Here is a 22,445-nt window from a genome sequence, read left to right as displayed (position 1 = left end):
AACAGGTTCCGGGGCTTCAGGTGGACCTCTTTGCCACGGAGTCCAATCACAAACTTCCTTGTTATGTGGCACCCAACCTGGACCCTTTGGCCTATGCCACGGACGCTATGGCCCTAGATTGGAATGCATGGAAAAAGATTTACCTATTCCCTCCGGTGAATCTTCTTCTGAAAGTACTGAACAAACTCAGGTCATTCAAGGGCCAGGTGGCTCTAGTAGCCCCCAACTGGCCCAAGAGCAATTGGTTCCCTCTACTTCTCGAATTGGGACTCCGACCTCTACGGATTCCCAATCCCAAACTAACCCAGTTAGTGCAAACTCGGACTGTGTCCGCTTCCTCAAGAATTCAGGAAACCCTAACTTTATGGATTTCATGAAGTTTGCGGCTCGTAGGAATGCGGACATCGATCCCCAGAATATTACAGTCTTGGAATCAGATAAAAGGGAATCTACATTGCGTCAATATGACTCGTCTGTTAAGAAACTAGCAATGTTTCTTAAAGACTCAGACACGCAAATCATGACCACAAATTTGGCCATATCCTTCTTTAGGTCATTATTCGAGAAGGGTCTGGCAGCAAGCACTATTACTACGACCAAATCAGCTCTTAAAAAGATCTTCCAGTCTAGTTTTAGTATAGATCTTACGGATTCTTACTTTTCCTCTATTCCGAAAGCTTGTGCTAGACTTAGACCCTCCGAGAGACCTAGGTCAGTTTCTTGGTTTCTGAATGATGTTCTCAAACTGGCCTCAGAAATTGATAATGATTCATGTAATTAGTACACTACTCTCCTGAGGAAAACTTTATTTTTACTAAGTCTAGCCTCAGGAGCCAGAATCTCAGAACTGTCAGCCTTATCAAGGGAGCCAGGTCACATTGAGTTCCTTCCCTCAGGGGAAGTTCTCCTATCCCCAGATCGTCACTTTCTGGCCAAAAATGAAGACCCACAGGACAGGTGGTCCTCATGGAAAATCCTACCACTTCCCCAGGACAACTCTCTATGTCCTGTTAACTCCTTGAGGGCTTATTTGCATAGAACAACCTTAAGATCCTCAGGTCCGTTATTCATTAGGGAAAAAGGTGGTACAATTTCCCTAAAAGGAATCAGACAACAAATTCTATATTTCATTAAACAGGGCAACCCGGATTCCTTTCCTCGTGCCCATGATGTTAGGGCAGTGGCCACCTCTATTAATTACTTCCAACATATGAATTTTGACGATCTTAAGAAATATACAGGCTGGAAATCTCTGACAGTTTTTAAATGCCACTACTTAAAATCTTTGGAAGCCCTCAAATTCTCAGCAGTAGCAGCTGGAAACACAGTTTCTCCTGACACTGCATGAATTTCTGTCACTTTTTCTTGTAACCTTCCCTTCTGCCTGCCTCATTGCACCCTTACTTAGTTAGGTCGCCTCTAGTGTATATTTGCCTTGGATGTAGTTGCTTCATTCATTGATTTTTGCTTGGGACTCTGTCCATTTGTGTTATTGTATATGTGTCAACTTGTATTTTTCACTATGGCCTAATTATTTATGTTTCATTACTCTTAAGTCATAGGCTATTTACCTTTAAGATTATTAATCTAGTAATTTTAAGATACCTACAGTTAAGTTATACTTTGTAAGACCTTGTATCTTTAAGTTGATCATTATACCATTAACCTTACAGGTGTTTGTTTTATACCTTCTTATCTGTGCAGTCCCCCAAGCTTGGTGAATCCAATTCTCTGGCACTCTTTCACGGGGCGACACAGGCTAAGCCCAGAAAAGGGATTTTGACGAAGGAAAAATCTATTTCTGGGCAATGACCTGTGTCGCCCCGTGAAATCCCACCCTGTAGTTAGTATTCCTCACCCTGCTTACCCCAAGCTTGGATGCTATCTTCAGGAATGACGTCACAGGCGTCGGAGGCGCTCACGGTAGTAGTAGAGGGTAGCGAGGGCTGTAGTTTGGCTCCTCCGTAGTTGGGGTTTTTGTTGAAGGAAGAAGCTAAATGGCAAGGGACCTCTGGTAGTGGTTTCCACTCGCCCTTTATCTATACCGACACCTTTATTAAAGGTGAGCGAGCCATTTATCTTGGCATTATATTGTTTTTCTTTTTCTCTGGGATGAATAGCAATATTTATACCTTGGAAATAGTATCAAAGGAACCATTTCACGGGGCTACACAGGTCATTGCCCAGAAATAGATTTTTCCTTCGTCAAAATCCCTTTTAACTCTTCTTTCCTTTTCTTGCTTTCTTGACTTATTACTTATTCATTTGCAAAATCCTCATGTTTGTTTTAAAAGTCTGCCGTTTGTCAAACAGTAAGTTGATGTATTGCAGCATAATTAATCTGTGTGCACTTAAGATTCAAGTGTAAACACGCTGATTACTCTCTCTCAGACATACAATCGGACACACACACACTATCGATTCTTTTGATTATCTTTGTACCTAATATGTGAATAAAATTGATTTAGTTATCAACCTTTGCATACTGCAACCAATTCGGTTTGCTCAAAGGGTTCCCATCTCTCCTCACTCCATCCCCCAGCCAGTTGGCGCCATTTTTACCAAACAGGATGTAAATCGTACATAAGAAAAATAAAATTCAGAAAATTTTACTTCATATAATGTACTGTTTCATTACTTTACACTCTTAATTTGACTTTCGAACACATTAATGATAGAAAAAATGTTAAAAGGGGGACTTTTTGGTTTGGCTGGAACGAATGATCCTGATTCCCTTAATTTCTTATGGGAATATTTGTTTCATATTTCGAACAAATTGTACTTCGAACAGCCTTCTGGAACGGATTAAGTTCGAAGTACGAGGTACTACTGTATACCATTCCCTAGAGTCTTGAAACTCCCAAACAATTGTCAAACAAGGCACACTGCAATTCAGTGCTAAGTCAAAGAAAAACTAACAAAATAAATAACAGGTAATAGTATTTGTTTAGCAGCATTATTTGTAATACACGGTGGAAGAATCGTTTGTCCTCCTCCTTCCATATTCTTTTCTAAGACCTTAAAAAGACCTGATATACCATGTAGTACCTAAAAAATAAATATGCAAAAGTTGTTACTGTAAGTCAATATAGCCACAAATCTTTAAGAAAAATTTGACATAATGATGCATAACTAAATAACATGATCTCATAAATTGAAACATGAGAAGCATTTAACATCTGGAGTTGGCACTGTAAGATGAGAGCAAAAACTATAATCATGAAACTGCTGAACTACCAGTCCTTACACAATTTAACCTGTCTTGCAAAATTGCAAGCACTACAGCAACGGATTTTATTATCCCTGCAGTGGACTATGGAAAAAACATTTGCAAATAAACTTTAGTAAATCTTATGACAGTATGTAATACTTTTGCATTTACAATTACAATAGATGGCTGTGCTACTTTATTATAAGAATAAATATTACAGAAAATGCAATATGGTACAGTACTTACTTGGACGTTGGTTGTTTGAGAATATCCTTGTAAACATTAAGACGACTTCTCACAATAGCTGCAGAAGCAAGACACATGAACAATATTTTGTTGTTCCCAGCGATGAAGGCATTTTCACTCACCCGTTTCACGTGATCTAACATGTAGTTTGAAGACTGTTCAAAAGCATTCATTAGGAGGGCTTTAGGTGACAGGACTTTGCCTCTGACCACCGTCACAGCCGGTGGAGTTTTGACATCTTTAGCTCTTGAAGCGGAGGATATTGTGCTCCCTGGGGTAGAAGCTGGTACTTCCACAGGAACATGACGGCGAATTGGGTAGAGTGAAATCTGTCCCTCAGCTCCAACCATCACTTCACTAGGTAGCACACCCCTTGTCTTATCGACTTTTGGATCAACAGTTTGTTTGAGACATTCTTCCCACTCACACACACCCTTGCTAACACTTGCCAAAGAGGAGACTGGGGTATCTCTCTGTCCCCCGATTGCATATAAACATACAGGCTTGTCTTTAATCAGGCCAGATTTCTTGAATTCAGCCCATTCACCATGAAGAGCATCCTTAACGGCTCCAACTAACTTACTAACATCACCACCCGCCATTTCAAAGTAGAATTTATGTACAGTAAAAAAAAATAAAAATAAAAATAAAACCTATTTACACTTCTTGTGGTCCTAGAGAATCACACCCCTATTGTTAAAAGTTGTAAACCCTATCACCACTTCCAAGTCTAACAATGACAAAAATGGTCAATAATTAGTTCTCTCTACTCCCATACGATAGAAGAGACAAATCTATTTTTCTTTTAAACACTTCTGATAACTCATCACTCAGACAATCATGCAAGGAAATGCCATCATGCTTATAGATCCATACACCATCAATATAATCATATCTTTTTGGGCCACTAAATGGAGAAGAAAACCATATCTGTTTATTAGGAGACTGCTTGTTAATTACGTATGTACCAACTTCACCAAGGTTCAGGGTTAAAACACCAGACTGTAAAAAAGAAAAGAATACAGAATTAAGTAACTCTTTCTCTCTTTTTACTGAAATCAATGCAATCTACAAACACTGACAAAGTTTTGGTTACCTGTAAATTGTGCTAATTTTTCCAACATTATTTTTTTCTCATGTTCCATTTCATTCAACTGCTACTGATAGGTTTTTGATACTGTGCAATTAAAACTTTAAGGTATCGATTGATGACCTAAATAAAATACTACACCAATTTCATAAAATGTACTGGGTATCATCAAAAACTTCTTAAACAAAAAGATTAAGACAAAAAAAAAAAAAAAAAAAAAAACTATAGCATAGCCAAATGGCAGTCTTTCTAAATTATATACTGCTTTTATAACAAACCCCTCTAAAAACACTCATAACTGCCAAATACGTACTACTACCATGTACCCCTTAAACTACAACTCTTATGCCTGACTATTTTAATAGTTCACTGCATAATTTAATACAAAAAATGATATTGTTAAGATAAAATAAAGTTTTGTACATACTTACCTGGCAGATATATACTTAGCTTTAGTAGTCTCCGACGTTCCCGACAGAATTTCAAATCTCGTGGCACACGCGACAGGTAGGTCAGGTGGTCTACCTTTCCTGCCGCTGGGAGGCGGGTGTATGAACCAATCCCGTTTTCTAATGAGATTTTCTCTTCCACCTGTCTCCTGAGGGGAGGCTGGGCGGGCCATTAACCCTTTCATGTCCAACTGACGTAATAGTACGTAAAAATGACAATTTGTCCAAAATTGCATTTTTCCTAACTATACAAACCTGAGGTCCTTTTACAATAGGAAGGTACTAGCGGCAGCTGGATAGGTCGTAAGCTTTCGAACAAGGGGTTCGGTAGTTAACTGCTTGTCCGACAGGCGCGCGCGCGCGACTGGGAGGTAAACAAATCACTTTTGCTTTTGGCCCAAGCAAAAACTGCAGAGTGAGGGGTGGCATGAGGTGGGGCTATGTGTAAAAGGACCTCAGGTTTGTATAGTTAGGAAAAATGCAATTTTGGACAAATTGTCATTTGTTCCGACACGGCATACAAACCTTCGGTCCTTTTACAATAGGAAGACTCACTTCTTGGTGGGTGGAATCTGAGTCTTTTGTGAACAGACTGGTGTTCGCCCAACCTTGGAAGCCTCCCTGGTCGTAAGAGCGAGGGAGGGATCCAAGCCTCTGTCCGATTGATCGGGGTGTGCACCGCAGGATCAATGGTCAGACCTCTGGACCGAGTACTAAGAGAGAGGCAAGCGTATCTCTTCGTACCAGCAATGTAAGAACTTGTTCCTGTACAGGAGCAAAGATAAAGTCATGGTTTTGACTCTTGTAGGCCTCCACTTCCCCCCCTTGTAGAAGGAAGTGGTGGATATTCTGCTCCTATCCCTAGTGAAAGGGATAGGATGGGGCTCTGTCATATAGCTCACCGGCATCTCGTCCTTATCCAGCAGGGTAATGACCGTATCCCTCTACCCACAGGTAGAGGGGTAGAAAAAGATAGAAAGAGAAGCCAGTCACTTTCTCATTCACTATCTATTCATACAGTCACACCAGGACTCGATGCTGTTCAGCCTGCTAGGGTCTGGGTTAGCTAGACGACGTGTTGAGCAGCCACCACGGGTCCTAAGGAAACCGATCCAAGGACCTATGGGCAATATCCAAGAGGTATAAGGAAGGTGCCGGTAGTCTGGTTGTACCAGACCACTGCCTTCCATACCTGCGCCACGGAGAAGTTCTTACGAAACGCCAACGAGGGGCCAATACTTCTGACTTCGTGAGCTCTCGGACGGGACGTACGGATGTCGTCACTACCATCAGCCTCATACGCCCTCCTGAAGACCTCACGCAGCCAGGACGAAAGAGTGTTCTTGATACTTCTTTCTTGGTGACCCCGTTGCTAACGAAGAGGCGTCGACACTCAGGCCCGAGGTGTCGAGTTCTCTTCAGATAGCGCCGTAGCGTCCTCCAAGGAACAAAGCAGCATCTCATCCACATCATTATCTGCATGAAGTTCCCGTACTCTCTTCGCCGATGCCAGGTCCAGCAAGAAGAGGGTCTTGTGAGTTCCCTGGTTTGGCAAGACCTTTGGAGGCTGCTCTTAAGCAAGGAGATCTCGAACGAGTTCGAGATGTCCAATCCCGTCAGTTTCAGGACGAGCGTCAAGGCGGCTCTGTATCCTTTGACTGTGGGAACTTAGAGGAGCTTCCTCGGCGAAGAAAAACGAGGAAAACCGCTACCTGCTGAAGAGTGGCTCTGAGAGGAGATAGGCCCCGTCTACGACACCAACCACAGAAGACGGCCGACTTCCCCTGGTACACAGCTGCAGAGGACTGACGGACGTTTCCAGCCATCTCTGTTGCTGCGCTACGAAAAAAGCTTCTCGTTCGCAAGAGATGGTGGATAACAGCCAGCCGTGAAGACGTAGGGACTGGACTGTTCGGTGGTACCGCTCGACGTGTGGCTGGGCGAGAAGGTTGTGCCAATGGGGAATTCTCTCGGTTCTCTTGCGAGAAGAGCCAGCAGGTCCGGATACCAAATGGCCTGTGGCCATTTGGGAGCCATCAGGATCATCCTGAGATTCGGGATGACCAGTGCTCGACTGATCACCTTGTGAATCAGGCTGAACGGGGGAAAGGCATAGGCGAAGAGGTCGTCCCACGGGTGTTGAAGAGCGTCCTCTGCAGCTGCCCATGGATCCGGCACGGCCGAGAAGAACACCTGGAGCTTCCTGTTGTGCCGGATGGCGAACAGATCCTCGACTGGTCGCCGCCACAGGTCGAAGAGCCTTTCCGCCACGTCCTGGTGTAGAGACCATTCGGTCCCTTATCACCTGATCCCGACGGCTGAGCGTGTCTGCTACTACATTCCTTCCCTGGAATGTAGCGTGCCGACAGCTCTATTGAGTGCGCCTCGGCCCACTCGTGCACCTGCCGAGTCAACTGATACAACGGGAGAGACACTAGGCCCCCCCTGTTTGTTGACGTAAGCCACCACCGTGGTGTTGACGTACATCAACACCACTGAGTGTCCCATCAAGCGGTCCTGGAACTCTTGGAGAGCGAGGAACGCTGCCTTGAGTTTCAGTACATTGATGTGAAGGTGCTTGTCGTTCTCGTACCACACTCCTGAAGTCCGCAACTCTTCCAGGTGTGCGCCCCATCCCTCGGTCGATGCGTCTGAGAGCAGCTGCATGTCCCGGGGGGAGAGTGCGCAGAGCACTCCTCTTAAGGGGTTCCTGTCGTCCAGTCACCCGGCTTAGGTCCTGCCTCACCTCCTGTGTCCGTGACAATGGAAAGCTTGGGGATCCGTCGCCTGTGACCAACTCTCCTTCAGTCTCCCTGAAGAGACCGCAGGTGAAGACGCCCGTTAGGGACTGGCTTCCCGAGTGACGACAGGTGTCCGATCACGACTTGCCATCGCTGAGCTACCTGTTCCTGCCGGGACAGGAACTGGTTGGCTGCCTCCCTGAATCTGCTGATCCGCGAGTCTGCGGGGAAGACTCGCCCTGCTACCGTGTCGATCCGCATACCCAGGTACTTCATCCTCTGCTTGTGCTCGAGATCGGACTTTTCGAAGTTCAGAACGATCCCCAGATCGCGACAGAACTCGAGCAGTCGATCCCTGTCCTGTAGCAACTGCGAGCGGTAGCTCGCCAGGACTAACCAATCGTCGAGATACCCCATCAGACGTATCCCGTGCGAATGGGCCCAAGCAGACACCAGAGTGAACACTCGCGTGAACACCTGTGGGGCGGTTGAGAGACCGAAGCAACGTGGCCTGAGCTGGTACACCGTCCCGTCGAGGATGAAGCGGAGGTACTTCTGGAGGACTGATGAATGGGTATTTGTAAATACGCATCCTTCAAGTCCACTGAAAGCATGTAATCGTTCTCCCTGATAGAGTCGAGCACTGCGCGTGCCGTCTCCATCGTGAACCGGGTCTGGCGAACCAACCGTTCAGGGGAGAGAGATCTATCACCGGGCGCCAGCCTCTCGTAGACTTTCCACCAGGAAGAGTCGGCTGTAAAAGCCCGGTGACTGATCCGTGCCGATTTCTACAGCTCTCTTGCTCAGCATGGTCTTGATCTCCTGTCTCAATGCTACGTCCTTCGATGCCCCTGGAACGGTACGGCCTGCTGTTGGACCGGGTTGGAGGTGAGGGGTGACCGAGATTCGAAGGTTAATAGATCTCCCTCCCGAAGGACATCTACAATCCAGGTCTCGGCGCCGTGGCGCTGCCAAGTTGCCCAATGGCTGGCCAGGCACCCCCCACTTCCGGCAGCAGGTGAGGGGGAACGCCGTCCTTCCACTGTGAACGTCGTCTGGGTGGGGCTAATCGACACCTGACAGGAGAGAGCCGATACCGCTCCGACTCATTCCAGTCCTCGTCGAGGTCGAAACCTCAGGAGGACCGAAGGGGTATTTAAATACGGTGTCCGAAGACACGTAGAAAACGCCTCTGTCCGCAGTTTAGAGGGAGGTGATCGCGGCAGACCCACCGTCGATTTGGGTTCCCTCTCGGGCCCCAAAACGACTCGAGCCGAGACGTGGCTCTGCTGGTGGGAGCGGTGATCCTTCCCGAGATCATTGTGCTGACGAATCAGCGCCGTAACCTCGACAAAGTCCCTCTGGATCTCGGAAGTCACAGCATCTTGCAGAGTGGGACCGTTAAGCCCTTCGAACAAAGAGCATTTCCGAGAAACCTTCCTCCTAAGAAGGGGGAACAGCGACAGCCCTCTCGGTCTTCCCCATCCACTTGCGCATACGTCCTGGCCGGTCCCAGAACCGTGCCTGGCACGTAGGGCGTTGTGGTGGGATCATGAGGGGCGCACCCCTCACGATCACTCCTCAATACCTCGCTCCTCCCGGTGTAACCCGAGGAGGTTGAAGGTACGGGAGAGGCAGACCTGACGCTCCCTCATTGCTCGCTGGCAGCACCCAGCCAGCAGGCTTTGAGGGCTGCAGGCGATCGTCAACCCGCGGTGGCGATCGAGCTGCAGGCCTGGTCGAACCGTCTCCTGTGGAGAACGGCTGGACTGAGCACAGCGGCCCCGATCTCGAGTATCAGAAGAGCTGGTGGGCTGGTTGCCGTACCCTTTTTGTTCGCTTTCTGTTGAGAGCGACGGTCAGGCGACCTCAGGCTCCACTGTCACAGTGAGAACCGGTGCTGTCCTCACGGCACGTCACGTCGCTGGTTCCAGCCGTGGCTGGCACCGGCGAACGGGAGGACCTCTTCCCAGCCTCACCCGTGGTCGGTCGTGGACCGTCACGTCCCCGGGGTAGCCCAGCTGTTCGCCGCGAGAGTGAGAGCTGGTCTGGTGAGAGTCGCATAAGCGGCTGTCACCAGTCTTCCGCCCCGTGCCGTGAACCTGACGCTGAGCGGACTCAGAGGTCTGGTTCCTGGCTGCACGGTCCGCTGTAGGCGACCGTACACTCGGTACCTCCCGCGAACGAGAGGCCGAGACGGACCCTGATGCAGTGGCAGAACCACTGACACCAGGCGAGGAAGTACCGGTGTTAGCCGGTACCCCTCTGGTCCCCGTAGTCGTCTTCCTTGCGGAAGAAGAGACGGGCCCCGCTCCCGAAGGAGCAGGAGGACCAGCGGAAGGAACCCTCCCGTCCCACCGCCGGTGAGACGGGTCCCGAGAAGCTCCCGAGGGAGACTTCTTAGGAGGGAGGAGGCAACCTTCTTCTTCCTCGGCTGTGAAGCCTTAGAAGTCGAAGGGGAAGAGGCGGCAGCCGACGACGATGAAGAAGATGAAGACGACGACGACGACACCTTCCTCCTCTTCTCGTCAGCTTCCTCAGGACAGACATAAGATCTGCTATCCAGGGCGGAGCCGGGGCTGCTGTAGCCGAAGCCACAGGGCCCGGACGCACCTGTACAGACAGACCAAAGTCTGGGTAGTACCAACCCCACGAACAGGGACGACATCAGCAGGTATGGGCATCTCAGGAACAGCAGGCACAGCCAGCACAGCATCGGTAGGGACAGCCAGCGCAGCAACGGCAGGGACAGCCAGCGCAGCAACGACAGGGACAGCCAGCGCAGCAACTGCATGGACAGTCAGCCCAGAATCGGCAGGTACGAGGCAGGCAGCACCGGAAACACAGGAAGTGGAGCAGCAGCCAGCAACATCCTGGTACTGGCGGCAGGTCCAGGGGCGAGCTCTAGGGCAGCGGAAGTGTGGTCGCTGCAGCGCGGCAACCACGAGCGGCGGCGGCACGCCCCCCTCTCGGTACGGCGAACGGCACTTACAGCGGCTGTAGGCAAGACTGTTACCACGTGAGGCGAGTACACCAGGTGAGGAGGGACGTCGTCACCTGGTTGCGTGGTCACCACTCCATGGGTGACCGCAGTAGGCCCAGACATAGAACCGCAGCCCCTGGACACTAGCACGCCCTGCAAATGGAAGGACGCCCATACCTCACCAAGGTCCACCCTCGTGGCAGTAGCACCTGCGGAAATAACAGTAGTAGCGATTAGTGGGGGGGGGGAAGTCCCCTCGCGCGGGGGGATGAGCCCTCTCCGAACGAGTGGAAGACCCCTAATACAATTGTACATCGGGCACCGAGCGCCCCTCCACCGCCCGCCTCGACCGGATCGGGCGAAGGAAGAAAGAACGCCGATAACCTCCCCCCCCCCAAGGGGAAGGGCCACTCTGGTGGGAGCTGAGCGGGGGGGGGGTTCTCGTTCCCCACCCCCGCACAGTACCCATGTACCCAACAACAATATAAGAGCCCGCGAGCAATCGTGCCATCGGCCCGAATGCAAGGGCATAAGGATCAATTCCCTGACTGAGCGGAACTTGAACCAAATAAATATTGATGCAATCAATAATAAGGTATAAAATGAAAATGCATCTTACATACGATTCACTCCACAATGAATAAGGGCTCGGATCGAGCGCATTTGCGCCCTAGGTACCGAGCGCAAGGGTGAAAGGATCAATTCCTTACCTTTATGGATCAAGGTTTCTGGAAACCTTGATCCATAATGAATTGATGCAATCAAAAATATATGAAAATGAAAAGACTACTGCGCTTGCGATTTCACTTCATACAAATAAAAAGGGGAAGGATCAATTCCCGGGAATAGCAGAAACATTGATCCCAGTAAACAATGCAATCTCAAAAAAAAAAATGAAAATGAAAAAGAACTGCACTTGCGATTTCACTTCATTCAAAATAAAAGGGGGAAGGATCAATTTCCGGGTAAGCTCGGAAACTGATCCAAAATGAGTATTGCTACAATCAAAATAATATATGAAAATGAAAAAGAATACTGTACTTGCGATTCCACTTCCATACTAAATAAGTTTCCGTGCCGAGCGCATTCGTTCGGCAACGGGCATACAGGTCAAAAAAAAATATAAATGAAAAGAGCACTTACTTACGATTTTCATCTACACATTTCCAACCCAATCTACGCTCGGAGCGAGTGCTCCCGCCCTCGGCACCGAGCATACACAATACGAGGATCATTTCTGGGAAAATGAATTCCCGCACTTACGCCCTTCAGTCCCGGCACTCGGGTAATCGGAGGGCGTGGTGAACCAAGATCCTTAATTCACAAAGAATTCAATGAAATGATTGTACTTACAATTCAGTTTCACTAGATAATTAGAAAAAGAAAAACACAATCATGCGAAAGCAAACGACGATGAAGCGGGCAGAGAGCGATGATACACGTCCACACGCCAGCAGGCCGAAAGCAAAAGTGATTTGTTTACCTCCCAGTCGCGCGCGCGCGCCTGTCGGACAAGCAGTTAACTACCGAACCCCTTGTTCGAAAGCTTACGACCTATCCAGCTGCCGCTAGTACCTTCCTATTGTAAAAGGACCGAAGGTTTGTATGCCGTGTCGGAACAAATACTCTATCCCCTATCTATCCAACTGACGTAGCGGTACGTAAATTTTACCGAAATTTTTCGTACGTGTGGTAGGGACATTTTTATTTTATTTTCGGACAAGTAGCGATTTCCATAGGCTAGATCATACCTTGGACCGTGTATCTCGGGTATCAATACGCCAGCAAAGTAGTTTCTGTACTGCGCATGCTCAAATCCCTGGCGTAGTAAAATTCTCACAATGAAATCAGCTGATTGCACCTACACTTCCCTCTCAGTGACCCCAAAGCCATTTTTCTTAACTCTCCCTTTATTCTTCAACTTTTCCTCTACATTTTCGTATATTTACAAAGTAATTTCTATGAAAAATAACCGAGACAGGGCTCTTCAAAAACTTTTTATTCTAGCAATAAATGTTGACAACGGTAAAATTTTTTTTCGTTTCGATCAATTTATAACGTCAAAATGAAACTGTTGCCGTAACCAAAGCCATTTTTTATCTTCCCTTTATTCTTCAACGTTTCCTCTACTTTTTTGTATATTTACAAAGGAATTTAAATGAGAAATAACCGAGATAGGGCTCTTCAAAGAAAAAACAAATTTCTAGCGATAATTCTTGCTATGCGCCAGGCAGAGCACTCTGTTTCTTATCCTCTTTTCTATCAATTTTTTCACTGGCTGGACTTATTCGTTTTCCATTGATTTATATGTCGATATTCAGGGAATCTTATTGGCTTTCTCATAAAAAATAATTTATTCGCCTGACTTTCATAGTTGTTGGGTTAGAAACGAAAATATAAAAAAAAGTAAAAATTTTTTTGTTTTTTTGTTAAATAACTTACATTTTTTCGTATTTAGAGGGCTGGGACTCTTATTCTGACTATTCCACCATAAAATACTAACATTTAGAAAAAAAAGGACAGCAAAATGAACATTGTTGGCATAAAATTTATAATTATGCTGAATGTTCAAAATAATTATTTTTTTGCACTGTCGAGCGCTCCCAGACACCTCGGATATCTGGGGACACAGTGCTCAAAACTAAGCGGATATGAAAGAGTTAATCGTATATATCTGCCAGGTAAGAATGTACAAAATTTTATTGTATCTTAACAATATCATTTTTGTATATGAACTTTCCTGTCAGATATATACTTAGCTGATTGGCACCCCTTGGTGAAGGGTAAGAGACAGCTAAACAATATAGAAAAGGGAAACAACTGAAGTTGTAGGATATAAAAACCTTGGTTCTTACCTGTTTAGGCAGAAGACTTCATGGATACTGTCTATGAGTCTGCATTGCCTGAAGAGCTACAGCGAGGGCGTGACCTGTTGCTGAAAGACTCTTCGGATCTACCAAAGGGATTTCTGATCCACTTACATGATAGAATCCAAGTAGGATCTTGTCAAAGGGGTTTCGCCCGCTTACATGACAGAACCTGTCCACTACTACCGCAAGGAGCCAAAACCATCCAACCACCTAACCAATTTAACTCGTGTTAGAACTACGACACGAAAGAGATGCCTACCTGCATCCTCTTTCACACAACCATAAAAACACAAACAAAACAAGAGGGGATAAAAAATATATGTGACCTAACAAGGATACGCTTCAGCTTCCTGCCCCAGCACCGAATCCGCAGATACGTATGGTCCTAAGGCGAAGCATTTGTCATACGTTATCTTCACGTCCCTTAAATAGTGGTTTGCGAAGACCGATTGGCATCTACAATAAGTAGCCTTCAGAAGGTTTCGCACTGACATATTTTTGTTGAAGGCTAGCGAAGTGGCAATGGCCCTCACTTCATGGGCCTTAACCTTAAGAAGCTTAAACTGGTCTTCAACGCATGCTACATGAGCTTCCTTGATCAAACTTCTCAAGAAGAATGCCAGAGCATTCTTCGACAAGGGCCTACTGGGGTCTCTCACAGAGCACCAAAGGACGTCCTTATTGCCCTTAAGTTGTTCTTTCCTCCTTAGATAATATTTCATGATTCTTACAGGGCAAAGAGTCCTCTCAGGCTCTTCCCCTACTAGCGAAGACAATCCTTGTACCTCGAAACTTCTGGGCCATGGATTCGACGGATTCTCATTCTTTGCCAAGAATGAGGGAAGGAAAGAACAAACCATGGACTGGTCTTTGAAGCCCACATTTCCTTCTATGACTTGCAGCTCACTCATCCTCTTGGCAGATGCCAAAGCCATAAGGAAAAGGGACTTCTTGGTAAGGTCCCTGAATGACGCTGATCGAGGAGGTTCAAACCTAGATGAGCTCAGAAATTGAAGAACTACATCAAGATTCCAATTGGGCGTTCTTGCGGCCCCTTTCTTCGCAGTTTCAAAAGGCCTAATCAGGTCATGAAGGTCTTTATCGTCGGAAATGTTCAGGCCTCTGTGTCTGAACACTGCCGCTAACTTACTGCGGTATCCTTTAATGGTCGAGACCGCCAGTCCACATTCTTCCCTAAGGAAAAGGAAGAAGTCAGCAATTTGGGTCACAGAGGTACTGGAAGAGGAAACTTTCTTACTCCTACACCAACGTCTGAAGACATCCCACTTCGACTGGTATACTCGCAAGGTGGAAGATCTCCTTGCTCTTGCAATTGCTTTTGCAGTTGAAGACGAAAATCCCTTCGCTCTGACGAGACTTTGGACAGTCTGAAGCCAGTCAGACTGAGAGCGGGGAGGTTTTTGTGATACCTGTCGAAGTGGGGTTGTCTGAGTAAATCCTTCCTTAGTGGAAGCGATCTTGGAAGGTCCACTAACCATTCCAGTACCTCTGTGAACCATTCTTGGGCAGGCCAGAACGGAGCGATTAGAGTCATCCTCGCTGAATCTGACTCTGCGAACTTCTTTAACTCTCTCCCAGAATCTTGAAGGGAGGAAAAGCGTACACGTCCAGAACCTTCCAATCTAGCAGAAGGGGGCATCGATCGCTATTGCCCTTGGATCCGAAATCGGAGAGCAATACAGGTCCAGTCTTGCGTTCTTTGAGGTGGCAAAGAGGTCTAGATGCGGCCTGCCCCACAACCTCCACAGACTCTGACATACATCCTGATGAAGTGTCCACTCCGTCGGAAGGACCTGATCTTTTCTGCTGAGGAGGTCTGCTCTTACATTCCTTTCCCCCTGCACGAATCTGGTGAGGAGCCTGACACTCCTTCCTTCGGCCCAAAGCAGAAGGTCTCTTGCTGTCTCGTACAGGGAGAAGGAATGTGTCCCCCCCTGTTTCCTGATGTATGCCAGAGCTGTGGTGTTGTCCGAGTTGACCTGAACGATGGAGTCTCGGACGTGGGACTCGAAGGCTTTCAAAGCTAGCCAAACAGCCATCAGCTCCTTTCTGTTGATGTGCCAGGACACCTGCTCCCCCTCCCAGGTGCCTGACACCTCCAACGTTCCCAGAGTCGCCCTCAACCTGTCTCCGATGCGTCGGAGAACAACACTAGGCTGGGGTTCAGGGATTGCAGAGACAGACCCTGTACAAATCTGGTGGGATCTGCCCACCACAAAAGTTTCTCCTTGATCTGCTGGATCACAGTGAGAGAGAACGTCAAATCCTGAGAACGACGACTCCAGTTCTGAGATAGAAAGAACTGGAGAGGTCTCAGATGTAACCTTCCTAGGGAAACGAATCCCCAACAGACTCATCCACTCCCTCGTTGTGCATACATCTTTCCCTAAGAAGGCTGCAACCTTCTCAAAGCCTCGGGCTATCCTTTCCGGGGACGGAAAAGCCTGAAAACTCCAAGAGTCCATCTGAATCCCCAGATATATACATTCTTGATTGGGGATGAGTTGGGATTTCTGATAATTGACTAAGAGTCCCAGCGAACTCGTCAAATCCAAGGTCTTCCGCAAGTCCTCCAGACAACGTTTCTTCGAGTTGGCCCTTATAAGCCAATCGTCCAGATAAAGGGATATCCTTACCCCTTCCAAGTGAAGCCACTGAGCGACATTCCTCAAGATTCCCGTGAAAACCTGAGGGGCCGTCGAGAGGCCAAAGCACAAGGCCCTGAACTGATACACTTTTCCCCTCATCATGAACCTGAGAAACTTCCTCGAGGAAGGATGGATCGACACATGGAAGTAAGCGTCCTGTAAGTCCAGGGACACCATCCAGTCCCCTGGACGAAGAGCAGCCAACACCGATGACGTGGTTTCCATCGCAAACTTCTTTTTCTCCACAAAGAAGTTCAGGGCGCTTACATCCAGAACCGGTCTCCATCCCCCTGAGGATTTCGGAACTAGGAAAAGGCGGTTGTAAAAGCCTGCTGATTGAAGATCCGACACCAGTTCTATTGCCTCCTTTTCTAGCATCTGATCTACTGCTAGAACGACGGCTTTTCATGATGGGGTCCTTGTACTTGGCCGTCAACTCCCTTGGAGTGGTCGTTAAGGGAGGTCTTGAGGCGAAAGGAATGAGGTAACCCCTTTTTACGATAGAGAGGGTCCAGGTGTCCGCACCTCTCTGGGCCCAGACATCTGCAAACCTTAGGAGTCTGGCGCCTACCGTCGTCTGAAGGACTTGTCCGCTACTTGGTTGTCTTAACCGATCTTGAGAAGGTCTTACCTCTCCTGCCGGGCCGTCGCCCCCTAAAAGAAGAGGGTCTGGAGGAAGAACCCCCTCGAAAGGGTTCCTGCGTCACTGGTTTCTCCTTTTTGCTCTTGACGGGGAAAGAGGGTCGAGGCTTCCTCGTCGACTGTGCCAGCAGGTCCTGAGTAGCCTTGGCTGAAAGCGAGGTCGAGATATCCTGCACCAATTTCTTGGGGAAGAACTGAGATGAGAGCTGAGAGAATAAAAGTGAAGACCTCTGTGCGTGCAAGACCGACTTAGTCAAGAAGGAGCAGTACACGGCTCTCTTCTTGACTACTCCTGCACCGAACAAAGATGCGATCTCGCTCGCTCCGTCCCTTACGGACTTATCCATACAGGATAGTACACAGTGTAGGTCTTCAGGAGAAATTGCATCTGGAGTCTGCGTCTTCTTAGCCAAGACTCCCAGAGACTAATCCAAGAAGTTAAAAACTCCTAGAACTCTGAACATCCCCTTCAGCATGTGATTGAGTTCCTTCATGGCCCAAGAAGTCTTTGCAGAGTTAAGGGCTGATCTCCTGGTTGCATCCACCAATGCCGAGAAGTCTGAGTCTGCCGAAGATGGGAGACCCTGACCCAAGGGCTCTCCTGTTTCGTACCAAAATCCAGTACGCCCAGACAATTTAGATGGTGGGAAGGCAAACATCGTCTTCCCCGCTTCTTCTTTGGAGAGCAGCCAAGATCCAAAATTCCTAAGTGCCTTCTTCATGGATAAAGTGGGTTTCATCCTGACACAGGAGGATCCTTTCGTCGTCTTGGATGTCGAGAACAATGAATGAGGAGACGGAGGAACGGCAGGACTGAGGGAATCTCCGAATTCCTGGAGCAGGAACTCCGTAAGCTTCTTATATGAAGAAACCGCTGCTGTCTTGCTAGAATCTTCGTCAGAGCCTTTCTGGTCTTCTTCTAACGGCGAACGAGGAGGGTCCTTTGATGAAGAGGCGGTCTTGTCAGGAGAAGGGCATCTACGCGATGCTTGTCGCCTTACAGGGGAAGCAAAGTCAACAGGAGATCGACAAGCTGAAACCGAAGAGTGTCTATCAGGCATGGAATGTCTGTGGGAAGACTTGCGCTTCGAAGCAGAAGATAACTTGTATGAGGGAGAGTGCCTCTCACCCGAAGAACATCTCTCAAGACGAGGGCGCCCTTGAGGTTCTTGGCTCCTACCAAGAGGCGAACCGTATCCAGGAGAAGAGCGCCTACTGGGCGAGTAGCGCCTGCGAGAATCATGGCGCCTGTCACAAGGAGAGCGGCTACTAGGGGCAGAGCGCCTACTAGGCGTAAGGTGCTTGCGAGGCTCTTGGCGCCTGTCGAGAGGAGAGCGGCTCCCAGGTGACGAGCGCCTAACAGGAGAGAGGCGCCTACGAGGCTCTTGGCGCCTATCCAGAGGAGAGCGGCTGCCAGGCGAAGAGCGCCTATCAGGCGATTGGCGCCTGCGAGGAGAAGAGCGCCTGGAAGGAGTAGAAGATCGGCGTCTGTCCTGTAAAGAGCGCCTGTCCAATGCATGGCGCACACTCGGGGACGAGTGCCTGACAGGAGAAGTGCGTCTGCCAGGCGAACAGAGCCTGTCCGTTGAAGAGCGGTCGTCAGCCAAAGAGCAGCCGCCAGCTGCCTGGCGCCTGGACGAGGAGGAGAGGCAGCCAGGAGAGGGGAGCCTCTCGCACGACACCCCTCGCTCGGAAGAAGCCGCAACATCCGGTGAAGAGAGCCTACGTAGAGGAGAGCGTACGTCGGAAGAAGGGCGTCTGGATCTCTTGACTGGCAGAGAAACGTCCTTCCTTCTACGAGAGCTACTGGCCAAGGAGTCAGCGAGGGCCAAAATCTGAGCTTGGAGCCTGGCGAGAATGCTAGTAGGAGACTTCACAGGTTCCTCTTCCAGAGAAGCAGAGCGAGGAGCGCGCGGAGAAGAGCAGTCACGAGATCTCCTGGGCCTCTTCACGTCTAGCGAAGGCTCCTCTGGAAAAACTTCTGGGCTGGAAGCAAAAGAGCTGCAGGGCACCTTCCAAGCTCTCTTCAAAGGGCGCGAAGCATCTGGGGAGTTCCAGCCGCGCTTCGGTGAGGGCGAAGTAGACGAGGAGAAGCATTGGCGAAGTATGTCCTGCTTGATACGATCCGAGGCAGCCTGGGAACGCACATCAGGATCTGCCGAAGGGACGCCTGACCGGTGGGGGCTCTCCCTAGCCTTCCTGTGGCTGTCGACTTTCCTCCTCCACTGGATCTGGGAGTTTGGAAGAGGTCTAGGCCTGGAAGCACTACGGAGCCGGTCAGACGCCCCCTCCACAACACTGGGGACACTGCACAGATCACTATCACTGCCACTCTTACCTTGTTCCAAGGAGCGAATCTTGAGCTCCATGCTGCGAGTTGTAGCTTTCAGCGCAGCCGCCTCCGAAGACGTATCCTCGGCTTCGGCGCGGGGAGCAGGAGCTGAAACAGGGCAAGGAGGTTCTACTTCTACACGAGGGTTAGGATCAGATTCTAACTCGCTAACGCGAGACCTACTCGAGCTTCGAGAGGAAGCTTTGCGTACCCTATCTCTCTCCAACTTCCTTAAGTAGGAAGAAAGAGACTTCCACTCATCCTCATTCAATCCCTCACATTCCTTACATGGGTTAATAAAAGAACACCCATTCCCCCTACACCTCATACAAACAGTGTGAGGGTCCACCGAAGCCTTCGGCAACCTCACCTTACATACATCTACAGAACAAACCCTAAGCATAACAGGTGTCTTAGCTACAGAATCCAAATCAGACATGTTTAAAGAAAAATCCAGAGCAAAATCAAAACAGTCCACAAACAGTGTATGCCAAGCCAAAAAGATCCAGTACGTCACCAAAAAATCCGTCCAAAAAGATCCCAGGCAAGCGAGAGCGAAATCGACTATCAGGAGGAACCCACAACAGTTGTTGCCAGTCCCAGCGACAGAGAAAATCTGATTAGAAAACGGGATTGGTTCATACACCCGCCTCCCAGCGGCGGAAAAGGTAGACCACCTGACCTACCTGTCGCGTGTGCCGCGAGATTTGAAATTCGGTCGGGAACGTCAGAGACTAAAGCTAAGTATATATCTGACAGGAAAGTTCATGTACAAAAAAAGCGAATTATAGTAATAATTTTAGAGACACAGCCCATACAAAAATTTGCGAATTGGTGACAGTTCCAGCCAAACATGAAAAATATGTTCCACAAAAATCTGTGACAAAGTGAAGCACAGAAAAGCAAAACGTGAAAAAGTGGGTTAGCACTGTATGCCTAACCATAATCATTTACCATATAACACACAACAAGCAACTCTTATACAATTTACCAAGTGATTACTTTTATATTCAAAGATATCTTACATTAATTAATTTTACTTGGCCTGAATCATTGCTTAACCCCTTCAGCACTGGGACGTACACATGTACGTCTTTTACGGTACAGTAATAAAAGACCGGGACGTACGCGTGTACGTCTTTCATCCCTCCTCGAAAAGCAAAGCGTTTTCTTTAGCTTGGATGGTTTCCAGACACAGTATTGTGTACGAGAGAGGTGCTGAAGCTCCACCCACAATTCATTCTAACCAATGAGCGTCCGATGGACGTCGTGACGTCATTTTCATATGGGATATTAGGAGGGGTACTGGCCAACATATACCAGTGCGCCTCAGGCTATTATCTGAGAAGGATGATTACGATTTTGTCCGTAAACCATGTAGATTTGAATTCCAAATCTTTCTCCCCTTTTGATTGCAGTTATTTTATGTTTTTTTTTTTTCAGTATCATGTCAGATGATAGTGTTTCAGAGTCAGGGTCTGAGTACCTGCCAAATCTATCAGATGATGATTATAGTGATAATTTTTTAGAGGTTGACAGTGACAACGAGTGTTTGGAAGACATTGAACCTCTTGTCGATGAAGGCTGGCAGTTCATAACTGATCCATCTTGTGACTTGCGCCCATACCCACCCCCCCCTGATTCACGGAGGGTGGCAATGGGATTCCTGCTTATACACCAGATTTCATCTGCTTACGTGATGCATTTTTTTTCCTTTTTTGTGGTGATGTAATTGACAAATTGTGTGAATGGATGAATGCTCGGGCAGAGTACTTACTTTCATTCAAGAGGAAAGCGTATAGGTGAAAAGGACTTCTATGGAGGCCTGTTACTTGTGATGAGATGTGTTTTTTATAGCTTGCAGATGATAATGGGGGTGAATAAACTGCCCCATATGTATATACGTATTGGTCACGAGATGCTGTTGCTTTTTTTATCATTATTATTATTATTACTATTATTACTGTTTTATTATTATTATTATTATTACCAGCTGCCTAAACATTCATTGATGTATATGCTGTTTCTGTATGAAACCTAGGAATAACTGTTTCAGTAAGAAAACTAGTACTGCTATTACCACTACTACTATTTTACTACTACTTTACTACTTTTTCTGCTACTTTATTTCTATTACTTTACTGCTATTTCTACTACTTTATAACAGTTCCTACTTCTGCAATTACTTTTTCTACTAAATATTCCTATTTTTTCCGATATTCTTACTATATTTTTTGTAATTTTTTGACAATGGGGTAAAAAATATTCATTGATATCCATACACACAATGTTTTCACATAAGAATATGAAGGAAAAATATGAATAACATAAAATTTAGTGGGAGCAAGTAATGATTGATACTCGCGGTCGACAGGGGGTCTCATGCGGTATGCAAGCATTAGCAGCAATGTAGCAGGCCAGTGGCGAAGGGGTTAAGAGGGAGATGCTGATGGTAACTCTTTAAAAGCCTTCAACTGACAGAAAAACCAAAGTTGGTACTATGTATGTACCTTTTACATATGTAAAGACAGAACTTTCATATTAAATTGTCTTTATATATTATCCTCTGCTTGGTTAATTTCTATTTTGAGAGTTAAAAATATGAAGACTAAGTTTTTAAAATCAGACTATGCTAATCTTGACTATAAATAAATATAAAGCACATACTATAAAAGGGATTTTGACGAAGGAAAAATCTATTTCTGGGTGATTGGCTCGTGTCGCCCTATGAAAGATCCTTAATATCATTCTTTCTAGGTAAAATTAGCCTAAAATTACCAGAGAAAAACAAAATTAAGAAAATGTCAGTAAAACTGACTCGCTCACTCTTAAAAAGAAGTGTCGGTATGATAATAGGGGCGAGTGTGGAACACTACCACGAGACAAACACCAATTAGAACTTCCTATCAGAATCCCCCCAAGAGAGAGCTGATACCAACGGGCGATGCAGCCTCTACTACTACTACTAGAGGACGCCACGGACAGCAGCGCCCCTAGCGGACATCCTTAAATAAAACAACTAAATACATCTTGTCCTGCAAGGGGGGGAAACAAACCATAAAAAGGGGGGGTTTCATAGGGCGACACGAGCCAATCACCCAGAAATAGATTTTTCCTTCGTCAAAATCCCTTTTCTGGGCTCAGCTCGTGTCGGCCTATGAAAGAGTACCAGAGAAACAGACAAGATGGGAAAAAAGGGACAATGAAAAACA

The 22,445-nt window shown here is 47.3% G+C and overlaps 2 protein-coding genes across 7 annotated transcripts in view; both read right to left on the bottom strand.

The window, feature by feature from the left end:
• Positions 1 to 4,059, bottom strand: part of LOC135195512 (uncharacterized protein KIAA0825 homolog) — a 69,765-nt gene extending 65,706 nt beyond the window's left edge. For 4 of the 5 annotated variants that reach the window (XM_064221742.1, XM_064221743.1, XM_064221744.1 and 1 more), the window contains exon 1: positions 3,458 to 4,059. In XM_064221742.1, coding sequence (XP_064077812.1) covers positions 3,458 to 4,059 — 602 coding nt within the window. The remainder of the gene's footprint in view (positions 1 to 3,457) is intronic. The other variant, XM_064221746.1, reaches the window with a different exon arrangement.
• LOC135195513 (frataxin, mitochondrial-like) overlaps positions 4,058 to 22,445 on the bottom strand; it is a 46,020-nt gene continuing 27,632 nt past the window's right edge. For both annotated transcript variants that reach the window (XM_064221747.1, XM_064221748.1), the window contains exon 4: positions 4,058 to 4,459. In XM_064221747.1, coding sequence (XP_064077817.1) covers positions 4,214 to 4,459 — 246 coding nt within the window. In that variant the 3' untranslated portion in view covers positions 4,058 to 4,213. The remainder of the gene's footprint in view (positions 4,460 to 22,445) is intronic.

Source organism: Macrobrachium nipponense, chromosome 16 (assembly GCF_015104395.2).
Source record: "Macrobrachium nipponense isolate FS-2020 chromosome 16, ASM1510439v2, whole genome shotgun sequence".
Classification (NCBI taxonomy): domain Eukaryota; kingdom Metazoa; phylum Arthropoda; class Malacostraca; order Decapoda; family Palaemonidae; genus Macrobrachium; species Macrobrachium nipponense.
Note: the sequence above shows the minus strand (reverse complement) of the source record. Positions and strands in the feature narration are given on the sequence as shown.